The sequence below is a fragment of the Coffea eugenioides genome, chromosome 11, assembly GCF_003713205.1.
Source record: "Coffea eugenioides isolate CCC68of chromosome 11, Ceug_1.0, whole genome shotgun sequence".
Classification (NCBI taxonomy): domain Eukaryota; kingdom Viridiplantae; phylum Streptophyta; class Magnoliopsida; order Gentianales; family Rubiaceae; genus Coffea; species Coffea eugenioides.
Genome location: NC_040045.1, coordinates 1,355,780 through 1,374,496, shown reverse-complemented (window position 1 = coordinate 1,374,496; position 18,717 = coordinate 1,355,780). Strand labels below are relative to the sequence as shown.

The 18,717-nt window shown below is 37.0% G+C and overlaps 4 protein-coding genes across 4 annotated transcripts; 2 read left to right on the top strand and 2 right to left on the bottom strand.

Annotated features, from left to right (window-relative positions):
* Positions 1-1,435: 1,435 nt before the first annotated feature.
* LOC113751598 (protein yippee-like) lies at positions 1,436-4,392 on the top strand. The gene is made up of 6 exons (XM_027295654.1): positions 1,436-1,711; positions 1,940-2,112; positions 3,025-3,068; positions 3,713-3,821; positions 3,906-3,961; positions 4,049-4,392. The coding sequence occupies exons 2-6, from the start codon at positions 2,017-2,019 to the stop codon at positions 4,131-4,133; spliced, it is 390 nt and encodes a 129-aa protein (XP_027151455.1). The 5' UTR covers positions 1,436-1,711; positions 1,940-2,016; the 3' UTR covers positions 4,134-4,392.
* Positions 4,393-4,878: 486 nt separating this feature from the next.
* Positions 4,879-7,572, bottom strand: LOC113751420 (arginyl-tRNA--protein transferase 1-like; the record flags this gene model as incomplete). Its single annotated transcript, XM_027295434.1, has 3 exons — positions 4,879-5,467; positions 5,928-6,249; positions 7,019-7,572. Coding segments are annotated over 3 exons (1,026 nt in total), but the record flags the coding sequence as incomplete, so codon positions are not given.
* A 6,335-nt stretch (positions 7,573-13,907) lies between these two features.
* Positions 13,908-16,548, bottom strand: LOC113751419 (protein ALP1-like). The gene is made up of 5 exons (XM_027295433.1): positions 16,326-16,548; positions 15,448-15,492; positions 14,759-15,366; positions 14,456-14,687; positions 13,908-14,362 (listed from the first exon to the last, which is right to left on the bottom strand). Exons 2-5 carry the CDS (start codon positions 15,476-15,478, stop codon positions 13,908-13,910), a joined length of 1,326 nt encoding a protein of 441 aa, XP_027151234.1. The 5' UTR covers positions 15,479-15,492; positions 16,326-16,548.
* Positions 16,549-16,857: 309 nt separating this feature from the next.
* Positions 16,858-18,092, top strand: LOC113751417 (glucan endo-1,3-beta-glucosidase 11-like). Its single transcript, XM_027295430.1, has 2 exons — positions 16,858-17,195; positions 17,579-18,092. Exons 1-2 carry the CDS (start codon positions 16,858-16,860, stop codon positions 18,090-18,092), a joined length of 852 nt encoding a protein of 283 aa, XP_027151231.1.
* The last annotated feature ends 625 nt before the right edge of the window (positions 18,093-18,717 follow it).

Sequence of the window (18,717 nt, the reverse complement as noted above, 5' to 3'; positions counted from 1 at the left end):
ATAAGCTAAATTGTACAATTTTGTCCTTCTATCTTTTAATCCAAAAAGGAAATGGAACCTATGATTTAATTAACTTAAAATTGTTAGGTATGAAAATGACAATATTTATTTTTAAATCAAAGTAATATAAAAGAATAAATATATTATGAAAAAGTCCAAATATCGGTGCAAATATTTTTTTAAATCAGAGTTTGATAAGAAAAGTCCAAATATAAGCAAAAGGAAGCTGCAATAAACAAGTTTTAAATTCATACCAAATTATTTAGAAATTTAATTACTTCAATGGAAAAATGTTGAAGCAAAACAACAAATAATCAATGTCACTTACCTTGGAAATAATGAATTTGAGATCGGTGAGTACGGTAGCAATAAAAAAATTTGGGAGGAAAAAAATGACAAAATTATGAAAGAGTAGAAAGATGGAAAAAAAATAAGGAGTAGACAGATGTGAGGAGCATGGAGAAATTGTAAAAAAGTCATTAAATAGGGAAAAAATAGAAGTAGAAAGCCATTAGACAGAGAATGGCATGTTGTTTAATTAGATAAGGATTTTGGATAGAAAATATTAGGTTGTTTAATTAGATAAGGATTTTGAATGTAATTAACAAACAAGGATAGATTTGGTAGATAAAATAAAGTAATTGAAGTAAATCTCTTGATTCTTATCAAATTAAGCATTCAGTTACGATTCTTGTGCTGAAAAAAATACATACAAATTCAGCACCACTTAATAAGTTCAGCAGAAAAATTTTTATTTATCAAACACCCAAAACATCTGAATGTCTGAATGAATTCAGTTTCAACACTTTTTTATGTTATCAAACAGACACTAAGTGTTAGTGCATCCTTGTACTCTTGGGGGTTGGAATTGGAAGGCATATCAATGATAATTAAATTGTTGACTCTATACTTAACCATTATCCTTCCTTGTGCAGTATGTAGAAGGGACTCTTTTTTTTTTTGGTTTTTAACGCTTCCACCTCTCTACTACTATCTTCAACCTCAACGGTGAAGTATGCCATTCGAACTCTAAAATTGACAGCAGGATTTTAACTCTGAATCAACTCCAAAATGAAAGAATATATACGTATGAGGAGGTCTCAATCTTTTTTTCATCCGAAACATAACTGAAAAATGTTTCTAAAAAAACTCTTATAGTTACTGATGGTTTTCTCTTTTCTTCCCTGTTGGATTATACTAGTAGAGCACTAACAAGTACTAGTTAACTTCAATGCTTGAGTAATTATTTTCTTGAATTCTTTTCTTTTTCTGTCTCAAAAAAAAAATTATTTTCTTTTTTAATTTTGTTTTGTGGAAGAACTTGGGGGTTTCCCATGGTTAATAATACACAGCATAGTATGAACAGAGAGAGCGAGGGGGTCTGACGAGATAATAATTCTGCAAGGGGCAAATGTATGGGTTGATGGACTCTGTAGTTTGCTCCTTGCTGGTGGCTAAAATGCCGAAACCTCCCCAGACCCAGAGGGAAATCTGGCGAATGGGTTGGGTTTACACTGCGCAAAGCCACAAACACGTGTTGCAAGAATTGGCAGTGTGCGTTGGAGACTTGTCCACATAAACCGCAAGAAACCCACCCACCTTTCTACAATTTCTTTCTTGGTTTTTGCCTTCCTAACCATTTGGTCTTTCTTTTGCGTCTTCCTTGCTTAGTTGCTTCATGCTTGCACCTTCATTTCTTCTTCTTTCAGAGGTTAGAGTTTTGCTTTTAGACTACTACTAGTATTACATTCTTTATTACCCTTTTTTCGCTGTCCCTCTCTCTCCTTTTGTGTCAATTTTATTCTTTTCTTCACTTTCACTGCATTATCTCATCGCCACCCCCTCCATAAAACTATTCTTTTACTCCCATTTTTTTATACTTCCTTGAATAGCCCAGTTCTGAATTCTTTCCCTTTTCCCTGTTTTTACTGTATACAAGAAACTAGCAAGGAGTACGGAGAGAAAGAAAACAAGACAGCCAAGGCAATTGCGTGAAGTAGTGAAAGAGAGAGAAAGATGGGAAGGCTGTTTGTGGTGAGTCTTGAAGGGAAGATCTATTGCTGCAAGCACTGTGGTACCCATCTTGCCCTTTGGGAAGACATCGTTTCCAAGGTTTTTTTCCTTCATTTCCATCTATTGTTGTTAGTCTATTCGTATAAAAGATCGATACTTTCTCATTGTATCTGATTTGATTTACTGTCTGCTTTCTGATTTGTCAATTCTTTCCTTTTTTGTTCCGTATGTGTATTTTTGTAATTGAGATTGTGCTTCTTCGCTGGAATTATCATTATATTGTTTGTGATGGGATTCTTTGACTTCAAGTTTGTGCAATTCTGCTGGAGTTGTTTGGTAAGCGGACATGTTTGATTAGAATTCTGCTACTTAAGTGGAAACTGGAAGGGAGGAGAAGGGGCTAATACTTTTCTCATTTGGGACTAAGTCAAAGCATCAGCTACAAAGTGATGCTCTCTCTGGTGCTTTATGTTGATTGATTTTCGAGAATTTGGCATTTCCTTCAATTCTCTATAAGGTTGTGATTTGAAGGGTTGACACTATATAGATTCATTGCCTCTCATGGTTAAAATGGGGCATTCGCTGTACTGGTTTCAAAATAGACCGAAATGCAGTACCTTGATCGTTGAATGCATTTTGTATTTTGTGAGCTTGTGTCGCGTGCTTCTGCTTGGCCATCAAGGACCTAGTGACCAGTTTTCACTTGTTATTTGTCCTGTTATGAAAATAGTATTTATGCATCAGTTAGGTTACAATATTCAAATGCATACTTCTAGCTGATTAATGGGGTTCACGTATGCAACTCTTTGGTTGATTTGAAACATGAGGCTTTACTGCTTTACACCCATGGAAAATAAGCAACCATGGAAAATAGGTGCAATTATGAATGCATTCTTCATTGTTCTAAGGACTTGAGGTTACAGTTCTTTAGAATTTGACTATTCGAATTTCTGGGAGTTTTGGTCATGCACAAAACTGACTTAGTGGTTTCCCTCTGTTCTTTTCCTTCAGTCTTTCCACTGCAGGCATGGGAAGGCTTATCTCTTCAATAAGGTGTAAGTTTTCTGGATATTGTGCACCCAATATCACAACTCAACTAGCAATTTCATGGATTCAAGTGCGTTACAGATGTATTACCTTTACACTTAATGGAGTCATCTGATGATTTTACATAATGGCTACCAGGAAATGAATTGCATTCTTAAGTTTCTTAGCCATGCAAAAGTTTCATGCTTGAGTTTTGCCTTTTGTTGATGTTCATGCTTGCCTGTAGTAGCTTGTTTATTGCTAGTATTCGTGCATCAAATTCTTGGGGATGCCCTGTAGTTTCCAATGAAACTACTTGTTGTTTAACAACTCATGAAGAGATCATGTGGTAGGCTTCTAATTCGCTTTAGGATTCAAGCATGATTTGCAACTGACCACCACCAGCGATTGCCTGAAAAAATTTGTTGACGAGCTACACATTTAGATGTAACAGACCTGATCAAAAAGCCAAGAGGAGCTCGATTAGGAATCTCTACGCCAATGCTTTTGAGTGGATTAAGATTGAAGTTCAGCTGGCTTTGTTGCCACATACAGTTTGCGGTGTCATATCTTTTCAGTTGCCACATATCCAGCTTCAGAGTTAAAATTTACTGAAAATTATCTTATGTTCATTTCACTTGAGTGATTCCTTGTCCTTTGCTGATTTTATCAGAGCAAATGTAACTGCTGGAGAGAAAGAAGAAAGAATGATGATGACTGGACTGCACACTGTTGCTGACATTTTCTGTGTCCGTTGTGGGTCCATTGTTGGATGGAAATATGTAAGATCCAGAGGCATGTTATGTTAAAAATTGTGGTACATGTTCTTCTTTATGGTACTAATTACTTCAAATGGTTGCTTCCAGGAAACTGCCCATGAAAAGAGTCAGAAGTACAAGGAAGGGAAATCTGTACTTGAACGGTCAGTGAATTCTAGATTAAAAGGTTTTGGATATCTTTTTGAATGCACCGCGTGAATCTTGACTTGCTTCTCTTGAATGATGAGCAGGTTTAAGATTTCAGGTCCCGATGGGAGCAACTATTGGACGAGCCATGAAGCATATGTAGGAGGAAGTGACGCCGATGATGTTTGATTATGATTGAAAGCCAATTTCCATTTCCAACTGTACATTCTTGCTACTGTTATTGCTTTTTATTGGACTATTGGATTCTTAAATTGGTAAATCCTCGTGCCCTGGATTCCTCAGCTTGCTGAAAGGGATCATGTATGTAAATCTGCTGGACAATGTTCATATTGTTTGACCGAACATGGAACTTATGGCCATTGATCACAAGTTCTAAAGCTCTTTTGGTTATAACTAGAGATGCATCTGATCATCAAAACATGGTTGGCGAATGCTCATTTGTTTTGGCTTCACATTTGCTTGTATTTTGATCAACGTCAGCACTTGGCAACCACGGGAATGTCTTACCTTACCTTCGGTACTGGAGTCGAGAGATTCCAAGATTACGAACCTGGGTTACCAGTTGCTTAACAGAAGTGGAAAATTGCATTCCACAGACTTGCTGTCGATATGTTACTTCTTTCTTGGTCCTGGTCCAAGGAAACCTACTCCGCATGATATTAGGGAAGCTATTGTCCTAAACCGCTTCTGGGATGATGAATTTCTTGGTCACAGATTTTTTTTATTTGCGTGCGAGAGTTAAAAGAGATTTGGCCCAAAAAGACTTACTTAAGGAAATGGATAAGAAGGTTTATCATCGCGACGAAAAGGAAGGTTGATATTCTTGCTTGCTTAGCATACTAAATACAGTAAACACCAATAACATTAATTAACAACCCGCGTTTGGCAAATCATGCAACTCGAAAGTCAAATCGATCAATAATCCTTCGTCTTTCCTCTTTCATAAATATTCTAGAACACCTACAAAAGAAACTGTAGAAAAGAAAGTCATGCATGACCTCATGAAAAGTAGAACACAAATAGTATCATCCCTGTTTGAAACTGAAAATGATCATCTATAGCTAGTCTCGAATTTGCAAGTGTTCGGTCATTGTCTTGCAATTAAGACATACATTTAACTTAAAACATGAAGGTCGGTCAAGATTACATCTTTGAAGCAGATTACAGGCAATTTGAGACTTAAGGTGAACAACTTGCTAAGTGAACCACTCAAAATCAGTTCACCCAAAATCAATAAGCACCAATTTTTCTTCTTTTGTTTCAAGACTCCACAACCTGATCAGCAATCGGTTACTCTAAAATTCCACGCAGACAGCAAGTTTCATTTCAATCTGTCCCGATTTTCCTTTCAATCACTCGTCTATTTCTTGCATTCTTGTCAATGGCAGATCAGGCTGATACACAATGCGCTCAGAGAGTTCGGCACCAACAGCTCTCATGTATCTCTGCAATTGGGTTTCCATGTACCTCCTTTCGCTGGAACCAAAAGCTTGACACAGGTCCTTCAAGCACAATAAGATTTAGATTAAGTTACACTGCAGTACAAAGTGGGGAAATTTGATCTACCTTAGTGAGTTTCTTAGCGATCTACAGTAAGACATTCCAGGGTGATTGAAAACAGTACAAGTTAGGTAATGACTAAGATCGAAGCATAGGCATGTGTAATGTGTCAGGGTCGCTGAATTCAAGGAGTTGTCAGCAGCAACTAGAGGTAATCTTTACAAACAGGATAATGTGTTAATATTGAAAACAGAATTACCATTTATAGACTGGCACTCCTCTTTTTTTTTTTTTTGCCTTTTTAAATCTAGATTATTTAGAAAGGAAAAGCTAATATTTCCATAACTGTCTTACTAGATTAACATGGAAGATACCAACTTAAAAGAAATGTCTTCTCTAACGATAAAGGATACTGACAATTAGAATATACCATAATTAAAGTAAAGAATGTCATGTAAATACCTTAAATCGTAACCGCAATGACTTCATACCAATCAAGATATTACCAACATCTCCATCTTCAGCTGCTGCAGGTGGTGAAGAACTAGTTTCTGGCTCTGAGTCAACATCAGAATCTTCAGAATCAAGTTCAATCATTTCCACGTCCTCATGAATAAATACATCATCTTTGCATTCACTGAAGAGATCACCATGGAGATCTTCCATATGGTTTTGAAGAGTGGTAGGCGGCAACGGCTCCCCCTTTGTTAATGAGGCAAAATCAGATAAAACAACATATCTTTTCCTGTCAAGCAGGGGCTTCGCAACATCAAATGGAATCCACCTACAGAAAATAATGCCAGTTAGAAATAACTTAAAAGCTTGAAGACCAGGTGGGTTCCAAAGACTGTGACTTGCTGACAAAGTAAAATCCATTGCAATTATTAGTGAATATGTGGAAGAATAACATCTGCGTTACATTAAGGAAAAATTGGGCTTCATAGACTGGGGAAAAAATACTCGTTTTTAATTAAACCTTCATGATTATTTAGACGAAAAATGATGATATTCAGGCCATAATTAATCTCCCAAAACCTCACATCGATCTGTCTGACACAAATGTTAAATGGTTAAATTTAATATAAAGCTTTCTAACTAATATTGCACACACAGGGATTCCAAGGGCGACCATGTGGATTTGACCATCCCAAGCTAGCCTTGGAATACATCTTTCAGGTCATGCAACTGAAATGTACAAGAATGGTCCACCAAAAAAAGAAAAGAAAAAAAGGAGTGCAACTGATGCCACTAGTGTGGCACATCCACCCCTCCAAAAATATGCCTTTAAAGTAAAAGAATTGGATGTAACTCATCCCAAAACCGTAGCCTTCACGAGGACAAAAGCAAATTCCTAACAGCAATAGAAATCATAGTGCATAGAACAAACTTATATTGGTAACATTTAATAGGTTCATCTTATGGGGCTAAAAGTATGATATAACACCCAAAAAGAATGGAAAACAACCATGCTGTGGTGCTCCAAACTATGAGATTAATTGATTATGATATTTCACTTAGTTGTCCCATTTTCACAAGGAAGAAGAATAACTTACTGATAGCGAAGAGGGCAAAGGAGTTCAGAGGGTCGATAAGCTGCTTTGTATCTCATCTTGTTGCATGAGTGAATGTAATAACCAAGATAATAGTATTGTAGACTGGGACAATGTACTTGATTCTCTTTCACCCATCTTATTTCTTCCAGGGCTGAATACTTACCTAGTGATAAGAAGGCAAGGTCTGGGTCCCAGAATAAATATTTACTAGACAAACATTTAGGAAGAATATCTATTACACCAACTGCAACTAGCTGCCCGTCGATCAGGTACTGCTGATGGAAAGAACCAAAGCCACAAGGGGGAACTGTACCATCTCCAGTAGGAGGAACAAATATTAAGGGAGTATCAACCAGAAATCTCCTGTATGAGAATTCAGAGACCTGATCGGGAGTATCATTATGCACTCTAAGTTGGTACTTCCTGTACAAGGAATATTCTTCAGGATCATAACTGGACCTTCTCAAACGAATCTCAAGCTGCCTTCTTTTGCCTTGAGAAGTTACAAAGATTTTATTCAAGCAGCTATGTTTCCTACCACTTTCTGCAGGTAGATGGTCAAATCACGAGTTGAGAACAGTGGAAATGGCCTAAAAAAGTGTTGCATGGCGTTTGCCAAAGGGGATAATATAATCAGTAGGAGCACAATTTTAATAGTTTTGGAAACTTTGAAGAAACAGAATATAAATTGCACATGCTTGCTTCTGTCACATGACAACTTGACAAGTCTTTTGCTTTAGAGATAAACTGCTGGCTCGTCCAGCTGCTAAATGTTACTGCATTCTCAGTGTTGTTTTCAATATTCAGGAAATTTTAAGACGACTGGAAGACTGTCCTCTTCTCCTGATAGTGAATTTAATAGGTGCTTTATTTGGACTTTTCTTTTCTTAATTTTGGAAATTATTATGCTAATTCACTGATCCTTCTCATACTTTGTCTTTTGTGTTGAATTTAGGGTTCTTAATTTTGGCAAGATGCTAATTCACTGATTCTTCTCATAATTTGTTTTTTTTTTTTTGTGTTGAATTCAGGATTCATGATTAAACTATGTTTAAAAGAGAAAATTTCAGAAGATTTGTTGAAAAAGAACGTGGCACGTTTGGTAAGGAAATTTCAAGGTTATGAGAAGTTATCTCTTGAAGAATCATGGAGGCCACGATTGATTCTGTTTATGTGAAGTATAATGTTTAGGAGTTTTAAACATGTTCTTATGTTTTTGATAAAACTTCTTCAACAACTATCTTATCTACTTTCTCTCTCCTCTCGAGAACAAAAACTCTAGCTCTATTTTTATTTTTCTTGACTGGTTTCTAGTTGAAGGATAATTAATGCTTTGGTTCAGAAAAAATTGTGAGAAAGAATTTATTCTTACTATTTTGTGTATTCATGAATATTTTTATATTTCCTAAATTAACTGCTCATGGTTATGTTGTTTAATATCAATGGTTCGATATTTAATTAACTAGATGATCTAATGCCAATTAAAATGTCAATTCCATAATTGTTTGATAATTTTAATATTTGTGACAATTGGCATAGTTGGTTTTGTGTCGGGAAAATGTACAATCCAATCTAAATGAACAAAATCATGAGTTTGTTGGATAGAATCGATGACTTTTCTAACCTTAATGTTGTCGGTAGATTAAATCCTAAGAGCTTGTTTATAATTGTCTGTTGGCAAGAGAAGTAATTAAAGAGTTTGTTTTAATTATTGAGAAAGTAAAGAAAGGCAAAGAATCAGACCATATTGACTATCATAACCAATTTATTTGTGAATATATAAATTGATTTTTGCATCAACAATCAATTGATTAAATCAAAAGGTGAAATTACTCCTTTGGCTACAAGGATTGTTTTCATTGATTTAGTTTTACTTCATTGTTCATTATTAATTTCTTTTATATTATTGTGTGGTGTAGTTTCTCAAAACTTCCCTCTTAATTCCTGATTTTGTGAAGAAAATAAATTCACTAGTCCCTGTAAATACGACCTTACTCACTGCTATTTATAAATTTGTATTTTTGTTGAGTGAGAAATTTTATTTTATTGGATTCACCACCCACCATCTCCTATGAAAATAATTTTCTTTCATGTACCTTTTAAATTGTTGGCTAATTGTGTTAGGGAATTGCTCAACTCGCAAGGAGTAAAGTGAAAAAATAATGCACACACTTAATTTACTTGGAACTAGAATCCACTTTTTTGTCGAATATGAGTGAAAGTAACGACAAGAATATTTCTAGTCAAATATCTTTTGGCAATCCCTAGAAATGATTCACAAAAAAGACTTGGGATGAATAATTCGAATCATTCACATTCAGGTCATGAATGATTGCAATGCATATTATGCAAAGATAAGTTCCTTTTGCTAATCTAAATTGAAGCATGTTATATAATTGATCATAGCAATATGGCAAGGCTTGATGAATTAAGCACGTAGATTAATCTGAGGTGTATATGAACAGCCCTAAACATCACTGACTACTAATTATTTGGAAAAAAAGAAAAAAAAATTGGGGGCTAATGTGGCGGAATCATGTGGCTGGCAAAAACCACCAAGGGGTAGAAAGAGCAATACGCCTATCAATTAATAGCGGTTGATGATTTATGTAATGTCTATTGCATTGGCCAAGTTGGTGGAATCAAATGAGGGTGACAAACAACGACATCCAGACAAGCTCTAATTAAAGGAAGGACGACTTTATTTTATAGTTGGAATATTGGTGGATAAAGTCACATTGTTTTGATTTGTAATCTACATCAAAAGAATTGAATCTACTTTAAGGTTTTTTTTTGATAAAATATCATAATTTCATTAAAATCCACACTAATGACAGAAATTACATCATCAAACATCTACAGATATCAAAAGACATATATGAAGAAAGGATATTCCAAATCTGAAGAACAATAAAAATTATATTGTAAAGCTCCAAATTTAAAAAATAAGATAAAAAAATTGTAACTCCGCGAACATTTGTGCATGCTTCCACTCGCGCAAATTTGCTGATTAAGTGCTTCAAGCCCAGATATTATGGTGAGATCTGCTGAATAGATCAAAAAAATTCCAAATCTGATAATCAAAATCTGAAAAAACTCAAATCTAATAAAAGATAAATGAAAAGATTATCAAAAACTCTCACTAAGAATCCCTAAGAGAGAATAAAACTCTCACTACAAAATTTAGGAGAGAAGAAAACTCGCATAGACAATCCTAAGGAGGGAAGCACTAGAAAATCTTAAGAGAAATTTTATTCACACAAATAAAAAAAAAAACTATAGAGAGGGCTCCTCCCATGAGAAAAGATCAGAAAAATCTAATCTTTTCTATGGGAGAGTTGAAGGAAGTTTTAGTTAAAGAGTTTTCTTCAAAGAGAAGGAAGAGAGAAGGAGAAGAAAAGGAACAGTATTTCTAAAACCTGAATTTTGTTATGTTAAGATTGGTATGGTGGTCGTTTGTAGATAAAGCCATCCAAAAGAGGGTCTTCTTAATAGTTATTGTTTCCTATTTCTAAATTAGATGTTCGAGTCTAGTGATATTTTAGTAGTTTACTTGGTTAACGTAAGAGTAACTGTTTGGTAGTTTGGTGTTTTAGTAGTTTTTTAATTTCCAAAGTCTTATGTACTACATACAAGGTGTTTTAGTATTGTAATCGGTTGAGAAAAATGAGAGGACAGGTGTTTGTAAAGGCAATTTTGCCTAGATTTATGCCAGCCTTAATATGAAAGTCGGGTGTACTTGTTGTTTGTGTGATTAATAATAAACTCCACTTCTCCCATATATTTTTATATGTATCAAAATTGTTTCCGTTGTGTGCTTTTTTTTTGTCCCAATAAGTGGTTTCAAAGCTCTGCGCTTTGATCATGGAGCTTGTTCACGAAATTAGGGAACAAAGTTAGAAGATTTGTTATTGACAATTAGGATGGAAAATTGGTAGTTTGGTAGAGATTTAAAAGGATACCCTACCAGGGTTGTTAATTTTGGTGATTGGAATTGACAACAACAATCAAACAAACTTAAGTTCCTCGTTGAAGTTGAACTTGTTGCAATTTGTGGAGTCCAAAAAATTAACCGAGATATATTACTGATGAATACTTTCGTCAAACAGGTTAGTTGGCATTTGATCCTATTTATCCATTGTGTATAGATTGGTTACTGACGAAAAATTTGGTGTGATGACAACTTATATTAGATATTGTTCTGGTCACATATGTCGGAGATAACCAATGTAAAGCTATCTTTACTAATGCGATTTAGGACAGACTATTTATGATATCGTGCAAATTAGATGACAAAAAAAGAAAGAAAAAGAAGATAGAAATTTTTTTTTTCAAATTGTGAGAAAATCAATTTTTGAGATGCTTTTCAAAAAGCTTATTTGTTATTCTCATGTGCCTCATATCTTTTAGCAAGATATTTTGGACTTTGTGATAGATATGGATCCTTATTATGGTTATGTTTCAAAATTTGGTAATACATGGAAAGTAGATTTTGATTAAGACTGGTATACAGATAATGGAGAAATTTGGAAGTAAATAGAGGGATGAGTTGGGTGGTTCGGGGGGAGGGATTGTAAGTGAGAGATCCTAAATTCGAACCCTGTAATTTATACTATAAAAAAGAAGATAGAGAAATTTATGAAAATTTTGATTTAGTTAATGATTCTAGGCTGCATGCATTCTTTGGTGCAATTATTAAAAAGAATTTTTGAATGAGGCAGATAAAGAAAAAATTGCATAAATTATGGATGCCCACAAAGATGAAATGAAGTCATTGGTGAAATTGAAGAGGCGATTGAAGACATTGGTGAGACAGAAATTGTTGATTTTTGGTATTGCTAAATTATTTAAAGAGAAAAATTAATTAATGAAGTTGGTTAATACCAATTATGAAGTTGTGAGATTAAGTGAAAATTGTATCTCTACTTTAATTAGTTGGATTGATGGCATGAACCAATCAAAACGAAAGTATAGTGATGCTGGAAATTTTGGTGCTAATAATTATGATTTTGTGCTTTTAGAAAATTTTGTTGGTGATGGAAAAATTATATTATGGAATATTTGATGAAGAGTGCGTGAACATATTTGAGTTTTTCAACAAAGGAGATGATGCCAAGAAATTATTTGACAAGTACGAGTTCCATACAATACCTTGCGTGAAGATGAAACTTAGAGTCATTTGCAAGTTATACCCAAAACCCAACAACCCATCCAACCCACCTACTAATTTAAGAGGTTGGGTTGGGTTGGGTTAATTGGGTGTTGGGTAATAAAAGCCCACATGTATTTTGGACAGTTTAGGTCATTAAGTTGGGTACCCATTACCCAACTTAAAAAAACAATGGAGGCCTCTTGTCTGGGAATTTTCAATCCACCACCGTTTTCTGAACTTTAAGCATTTTGGCACATTCTTGTCAACTGCATCGGGCGTGCTGTTTTTTTTTTTTTTTCCCTTTAAGACAGCAGACTTGCAAGTCTATACACATCTTGTTCCTTTACTAATTGGTTTTAGGATTGTGAAGGTACTGTTCAACTGCATGTTAATGTACATATACATATTTTTTCCCATTGTTATCTTTTGGATGGGGAGATTCTATTAGCAACTCGTGTTTTTAAACATTTACTAGTCCCTAAAAAATCTAGCAAAATATGCAGGCAAATTTTTAATTGCTTTCATAATATGCTCAATTATTAATTAAAATTTGTCAATTAGATCATTCATGAGTCCAATTTTCTTTCTTCTTCGTCTTTTTTTTGGCCCTTTTTTGGCCCTTGACATGAAGGTTTATCACAAGACAAGATTGATATTCAACCACAATAATTGTGTAAAAAGTGCAAAGTGAGGTTATTTAATAATGAATAAAAGGAACCCAAAAGTCACAAATCTCAAATGAATTGGATAGTGATATTTGAACTAATTGGTTGAGAATTGTATCTCTCTTATCAAGTTTCAATTTAGTTAAGGCGTGATCGGATCTTGTTTAATATTGGTATAACATTTTTTCATGCTATATTCAACTTGGACCAAAATTGTTTTAATGTGTGAAAAAAAAATTTTTGTATGCAAAAATATATTTGAGAGAATTTATGTATCAAAATCTATTAATTAATATATTGGATCATATTTGGGTCTTGGGTTTGAGATGACCCAATATGACCCAACCCAAAACTAACCCGATTTAAAGTTGGGCGGGTTGGATATAACCCATTTAAATAAAAACTCAATATCAACTCGCCAAAAACCCGCCCAATTGCCAGGTATAGTTGGAATAAATAGAACCTAATGGCATCAGTTTACATGCAAAAAAAAAAAAAAAAGTAAGAAAATGCAGAAATAAACAAACGAGAAGGCATCATGAACCTACAAAAGTTACTCTTGATCCATATTACAAATAAAAAAATAATAATTAATGTGCCTATACATTAGAAAACGAAAACAGATTAGCTTTGCAACTTGTTAGTCATATGCATTTATACCAACCACAAATACCTGTGTGACTAAATATACTAACTTTTTTTTCCCACTAAAATACAAATATTCATTCATTAACCACTAAAATACAAATATTCATACTAAAGTACAAGTATTGTAAGAGTGAGCTTTGAACGAGGAAAATGACTAATAAACGCCAGATGCACACCTTGTTACCCCTCATTCATACAATTGAAATTAGTGGGCCAGACAAAAATAGTTCAAATCCTTTCCACAGGTTACAAATCCTTTCCATGTTTCACCAGATTAGTAGTCCAGACAAATACTAGTCCAAGGGATTACAAATCTCTTTCAAGCAACAACAAACATGGACTTCATAGCTAAGCATACAGTTCATATTCTGCCGTGGAAATTTTGATGTCCTGTCCACAAGCCACTACACAATAGAAGACCTAATTAGTAATGTCGATGAAGGTACATATGGTCGGCCATTGCCCGACACACCTCATTCCACTCAGCCATGTTTTGTTGCGACATATTAATTTGCTGTAACCCTGGGACTTGGTAACCATCTTCATAAGCATCTTCGATTTCGATTGCTCCGGCAGCAGCCCCAGCGGCAAAATAGTCGTCATTCGACACTTTCTCCCTCATGAAGTTGTGGAGAGCACAACAAGCAAAGACAATGTTGTTTTGAGTGGCAATGAGATAATTCTGCATTGGACCTTTGAGTATTGGAAATCGCATTTTCAGGACATCGAAAGAGCGTTCAATCACGCTTCTAAGTGATGCTTGGCGGCGATTGAAAAGGGATTTAGTTGCACGCGCTTGTACTGTCCCCCGGGCAGGCCTAAATGGTGCTATAAACCCAGGCATATTGGTATATGTGGCGTCAACTAGGAAATATTTATCTGCAAATCCACATTTCCACACATGTATCATTTTTTTGGAACAATTAAATAGACTGCACGAATAGGGGACTAGTTAGTATAGACGAAGCATACCCACTGGTGGCATGGGAAAGTTAGACTCTGGAGCAACCAAAGCCTCTTGTAGCACCCGTGCATCTTGTGCACTGCCTTCCCAATCACATTGGACATAGACAAATCTCATATCATGATCACAGGCAGCTAACACATGCTGAGATAAGTCTCTCCTCCTCTTCCGGGTAATGGTCCGGTTCTCAGCAGTGAACCAGGCTGAGATGTGAGTTCCGCCTATTGCCCCAACACAATCCTATAACACGAACATTAGTATTACTCCTAACCATTGACCTAAAGTAAATTCAAGAACAGAAATTAACTAACCTTGAACCAGGGATAAAACATCTCGCTGTTCAGAATCCGTGGATGAGTTTCATTGTAATTCCTTGGTCTGATTATATCTCGTCCTAGCCGCACCAATGCTCTAAGGCAACGCCTCACAAGTTGATCAACTGTCTCCGGGGAATGTTTAAAGTGTTCAGATAGAAGCCGATGGCATTCATTGTGGCTAAGGCATACCAGTGCAATAGCCTTTGACTCGTGAATTCCCACCCTCAGTGTGGGGTGCTGCTGCCAATAATTCTGTTCGACCAACAAATTACACAGGTGCAAGAACAGGGGAACATCCATGCGCAAGTTCTCGAAGATCCTGTCCCGATGCCCGTTTATAAGCTCGATTACCCATTGTTGCCTAGATAATGCGCTATCGCGATACCTTCGTCTTGGAATGTGCAGCAGTGGGTCAAACAGAGCTAATCCTAATAGCAAAAATGCTAAGAAAATCAACTCATCGTCGGAGTGGTCCGCCAAGTTCATGCCATGGAAAGGTGTGAGATTATCCCTGCAGTAATTAGTAATACACAGCTGCAAATCATTTTCTCCACAAGCTGATTCGGCAGTAGAAGTACTGCGTGAAGGGTCTTTTTGCAACCCTGCAACCATTAAGTGAATACATTAATCCTGTTCCATATTTCCCCACCCAAACATATAACCACGAATGCATTACTGCATACCCTTCAAAGCACGCCTCCTTAGTCGGGGCATGTAATATTGACACCCTATTCAGCGTTACCAGAACACCACCAGTGGAGGATTTGGTGCCCAACAAGTATATAGAGATAACCCAAAAGCAAGAGCAATAAACAAGTTAATAGCATGAAATGATGTAGCTATTTCACAAGAACAGCCAGCCAGCTAATTAGATATATTTTTTCCAGCTAATTACTCAGCAAAGAGAACAACAAAATTTGATGGAATTAAATGGATCGCTAGAAGAGCAAATCTACATTATCAATGTGCACCAAAGCCAAATAAGGCAATCAAGTGGCCAGCAGGGAGATTTCTGCTTGAGAGCTGAAATGGCAAGAAACAATATAGACATGGCTGATGTAAGCCATCCATGCGCAATTATTTCAATGGCATCATAAAGAGCGCAATTCACAGTAGAACTTGACAACTGGATCAGAAGTCAGAAATGCAGTGAAGAAATCCCGAAACATTGACCAAATCCACTAACAACTGTTAACCCAAGATGAAGTTTGTGCATGCTGTTAAACGTTGTGAGAATAACATAACATGCTTCAGGCAAACATGGGACTAGAGAAATGTTCTCGACAAAAATGGAGATATTGCACCTTAAAAACCAGTGTTCTGGCCATGCGGAATATTAGGAAGAAGCCTCTTCGCTTTTTTCAGATGGAATTCCACGATTCTTGGAAGAAGATGTCAGAAAAGCTCAAAGATAAATACTACTTTCATAATTCAAGAAGGACATTCTCTGAGGAACTCTCTCTCTCTCTCTCTCTCTCTGTTGACGCCGGAAATCAAAATGGGAAAAGAGAAAAAAGATAAGATAAAAACAGGACCCAAAAGAGGAGGACTGAAAGCAGACCTTGGAACTTCACCGGAGCCCGAATTGGTTTTCCAGAAACCGGATGAGGTTAGTAGAAGTCTGTTGCTGTCACTCGGATGACTGCCTCGAGGGAGTGTCTTCGATGACAGATCTACCGAGAACTGAGACGAAATTCATCGATCGGGGAGTACAAACCTGGAACAGATGCACACCTTGACCGGCGCCGACGGCAGCTTTTCTCTGTGCTCAACCGGGTAATGAATTAAATTTTGGACAGTCGACTGGGGATGGGAGAAGAAATTGGCGGCCAAATACAATAATGTGTTTTTAAATACCTAAAAGGGAAAATCGCCAATTTAGTCCCTAAACTTTTTTTTTCCGTCAATTTAGTCCCTATACATTATTTATAGCCAATTTAATCCCTAAACTTATATTTCGATTCCAATCAAGGAACTTAGCGGCGGCGCCACCTCATAATTTCCATCGGCTTCCAGATCTAGGAACCCAGAAGGGGTATTTTAGGGACTTCCATATTTTTCATATTTCCCTTTGACTTTCATCTTATTTCTATATGGTCTTCACCTTCAACGACACCTCCCTCTCCTCTATCACATCAGAGCGTCTACTCCGGGCTATGCAGAGCGTCTACTCCGTCCTCTGCTCCCTCAACCTCCAGGACAAGGTCTCCATCACCACTGCCCACTCCCTCGCCGTCCTCCAGACCTCCTACCTCCCCTTCGCCTGCAGGTTCCACCCGGACCTCACCCCCTGCTTGACTGCCATCCTCAACTTCCATCTCAAGACCGGCTCCCCTTTCCTCATCAATGCCTACCCCTACTTCGCCTACAAGGCCAACCCCAAGCAGGTCCCTCTGGAGTTCGTCCTTTTCCAGCCCAACTCCGGGATCGTCGATCCCGCCACCCCTACTGTATTTATTCCAGTGTAAACAATTATAATAAACCCCAGTTTCCTCGAAACTTTGTAACAAAATTAAAGAATTTCCACCTTTGCCTCCTCATCATCGGAATGAATTATGCAGAGTTATCTCCTTCAAAAGCTTGTTAAAGTGCTGGGAAGAAGATCAATGGGGTGCGTGCCATAGCTGCTTTGGCATTGTATAATGTATAGTTCTAATATATAGTATATCCAAAGCCTTACTCATCATTACGCACCACATACAATTTGTCTGGTGCTCAGCGAAGAAGGGCCGGCTTAGATTATGGGCGCACCAACTACGAATGCTTTGCAAAGTTGAATTCCTTCAGGATTCCGCTATTTGCTTTGTATCTCGACGATCCCGCCACCAATCTCCACTACGACAACATGCTTTTCGCCCAGATCGACGCCGTCCATTTCGCCGTCGAGTCCTTGGGGTTCAAGGACGACGCGGTGTGCGTCCAGATCTCCGAGACCGGCTGGCCCTCCAAGGGGGACACCGACGAGGCCGAAGCCACTCCGGAGAATGCCAAGAAGTACAACGGCAACCTCATCAACAAGCTGGTGTGCGGGAAGAAGGGGACGCCCATGAGGCCCAACGCCGACTTGAACATCTATGTCTTCGCCCTTTTCAACGAGAACATGAAGTCCAGCCCAACCTCCGAGAGGAACTACGGCCTCTTCAAGCCGGATGACTCCTCGGCCTACTACATTGGCTTCAACAGCACCGGTCTCCTTTCCACTTCCTCCAATACCTCCACTACTCCTAGTAGTACTGGTAGTAGCAGCAGCAGCAGTAGTAGTGTTCCTCTTGGCTCCTCCTCCTCCTCCGGTAGCACCACTTCTTCCACAGCAGTAGTAGTATCATAAGATGAAAGTCAAAGAGAAATATGAAAAATATGGAAGTCCCTAAAATACCCCTTCTGGGTTCCTAGATTTGGAAGCCGATGGAAATTATGCGGTGGCGCCGCTGCTAAGCTCCTTGATTGGAATCGAAATATAAGTTTAGGGATTAAATTGGCTATAAATAATGTATAGGGACTAAATTGACGGAAAAAAAAAGTTTAGGGACTAAATTGGCGATTTTCCCTACTTAAAAACGACGTCGCACAAAATTTGGGATATTCTATGATATGTTTTGCTCACAAAGCCCATCCATTTGTTTTTCGCATTTCTATTTGGATTAGATATTTTTGAAATATTTTATTATATTAATGTAGGTGAAAAATTTTTACTGTAAATGTTTTTTATAGTTTTTTTGAAAGGAAAAATGGTCAATTTAGTCCCTATACTTTTATACTTGTGTTGATTTAGTCCCTTTATTTTATTCTTGGTCAATTGGATACCTTAACTTAAAACGCAAGTCCAATTGAGACCCTTTGCGGCGACGCCACCAGAAAATATCAAGCGGGCATGAAATTGACCACATAATGAGGGCTACTTTTGGAACATCACTTATGGGAATCTAATTTAGCCAACTAAAAGCATACAACAA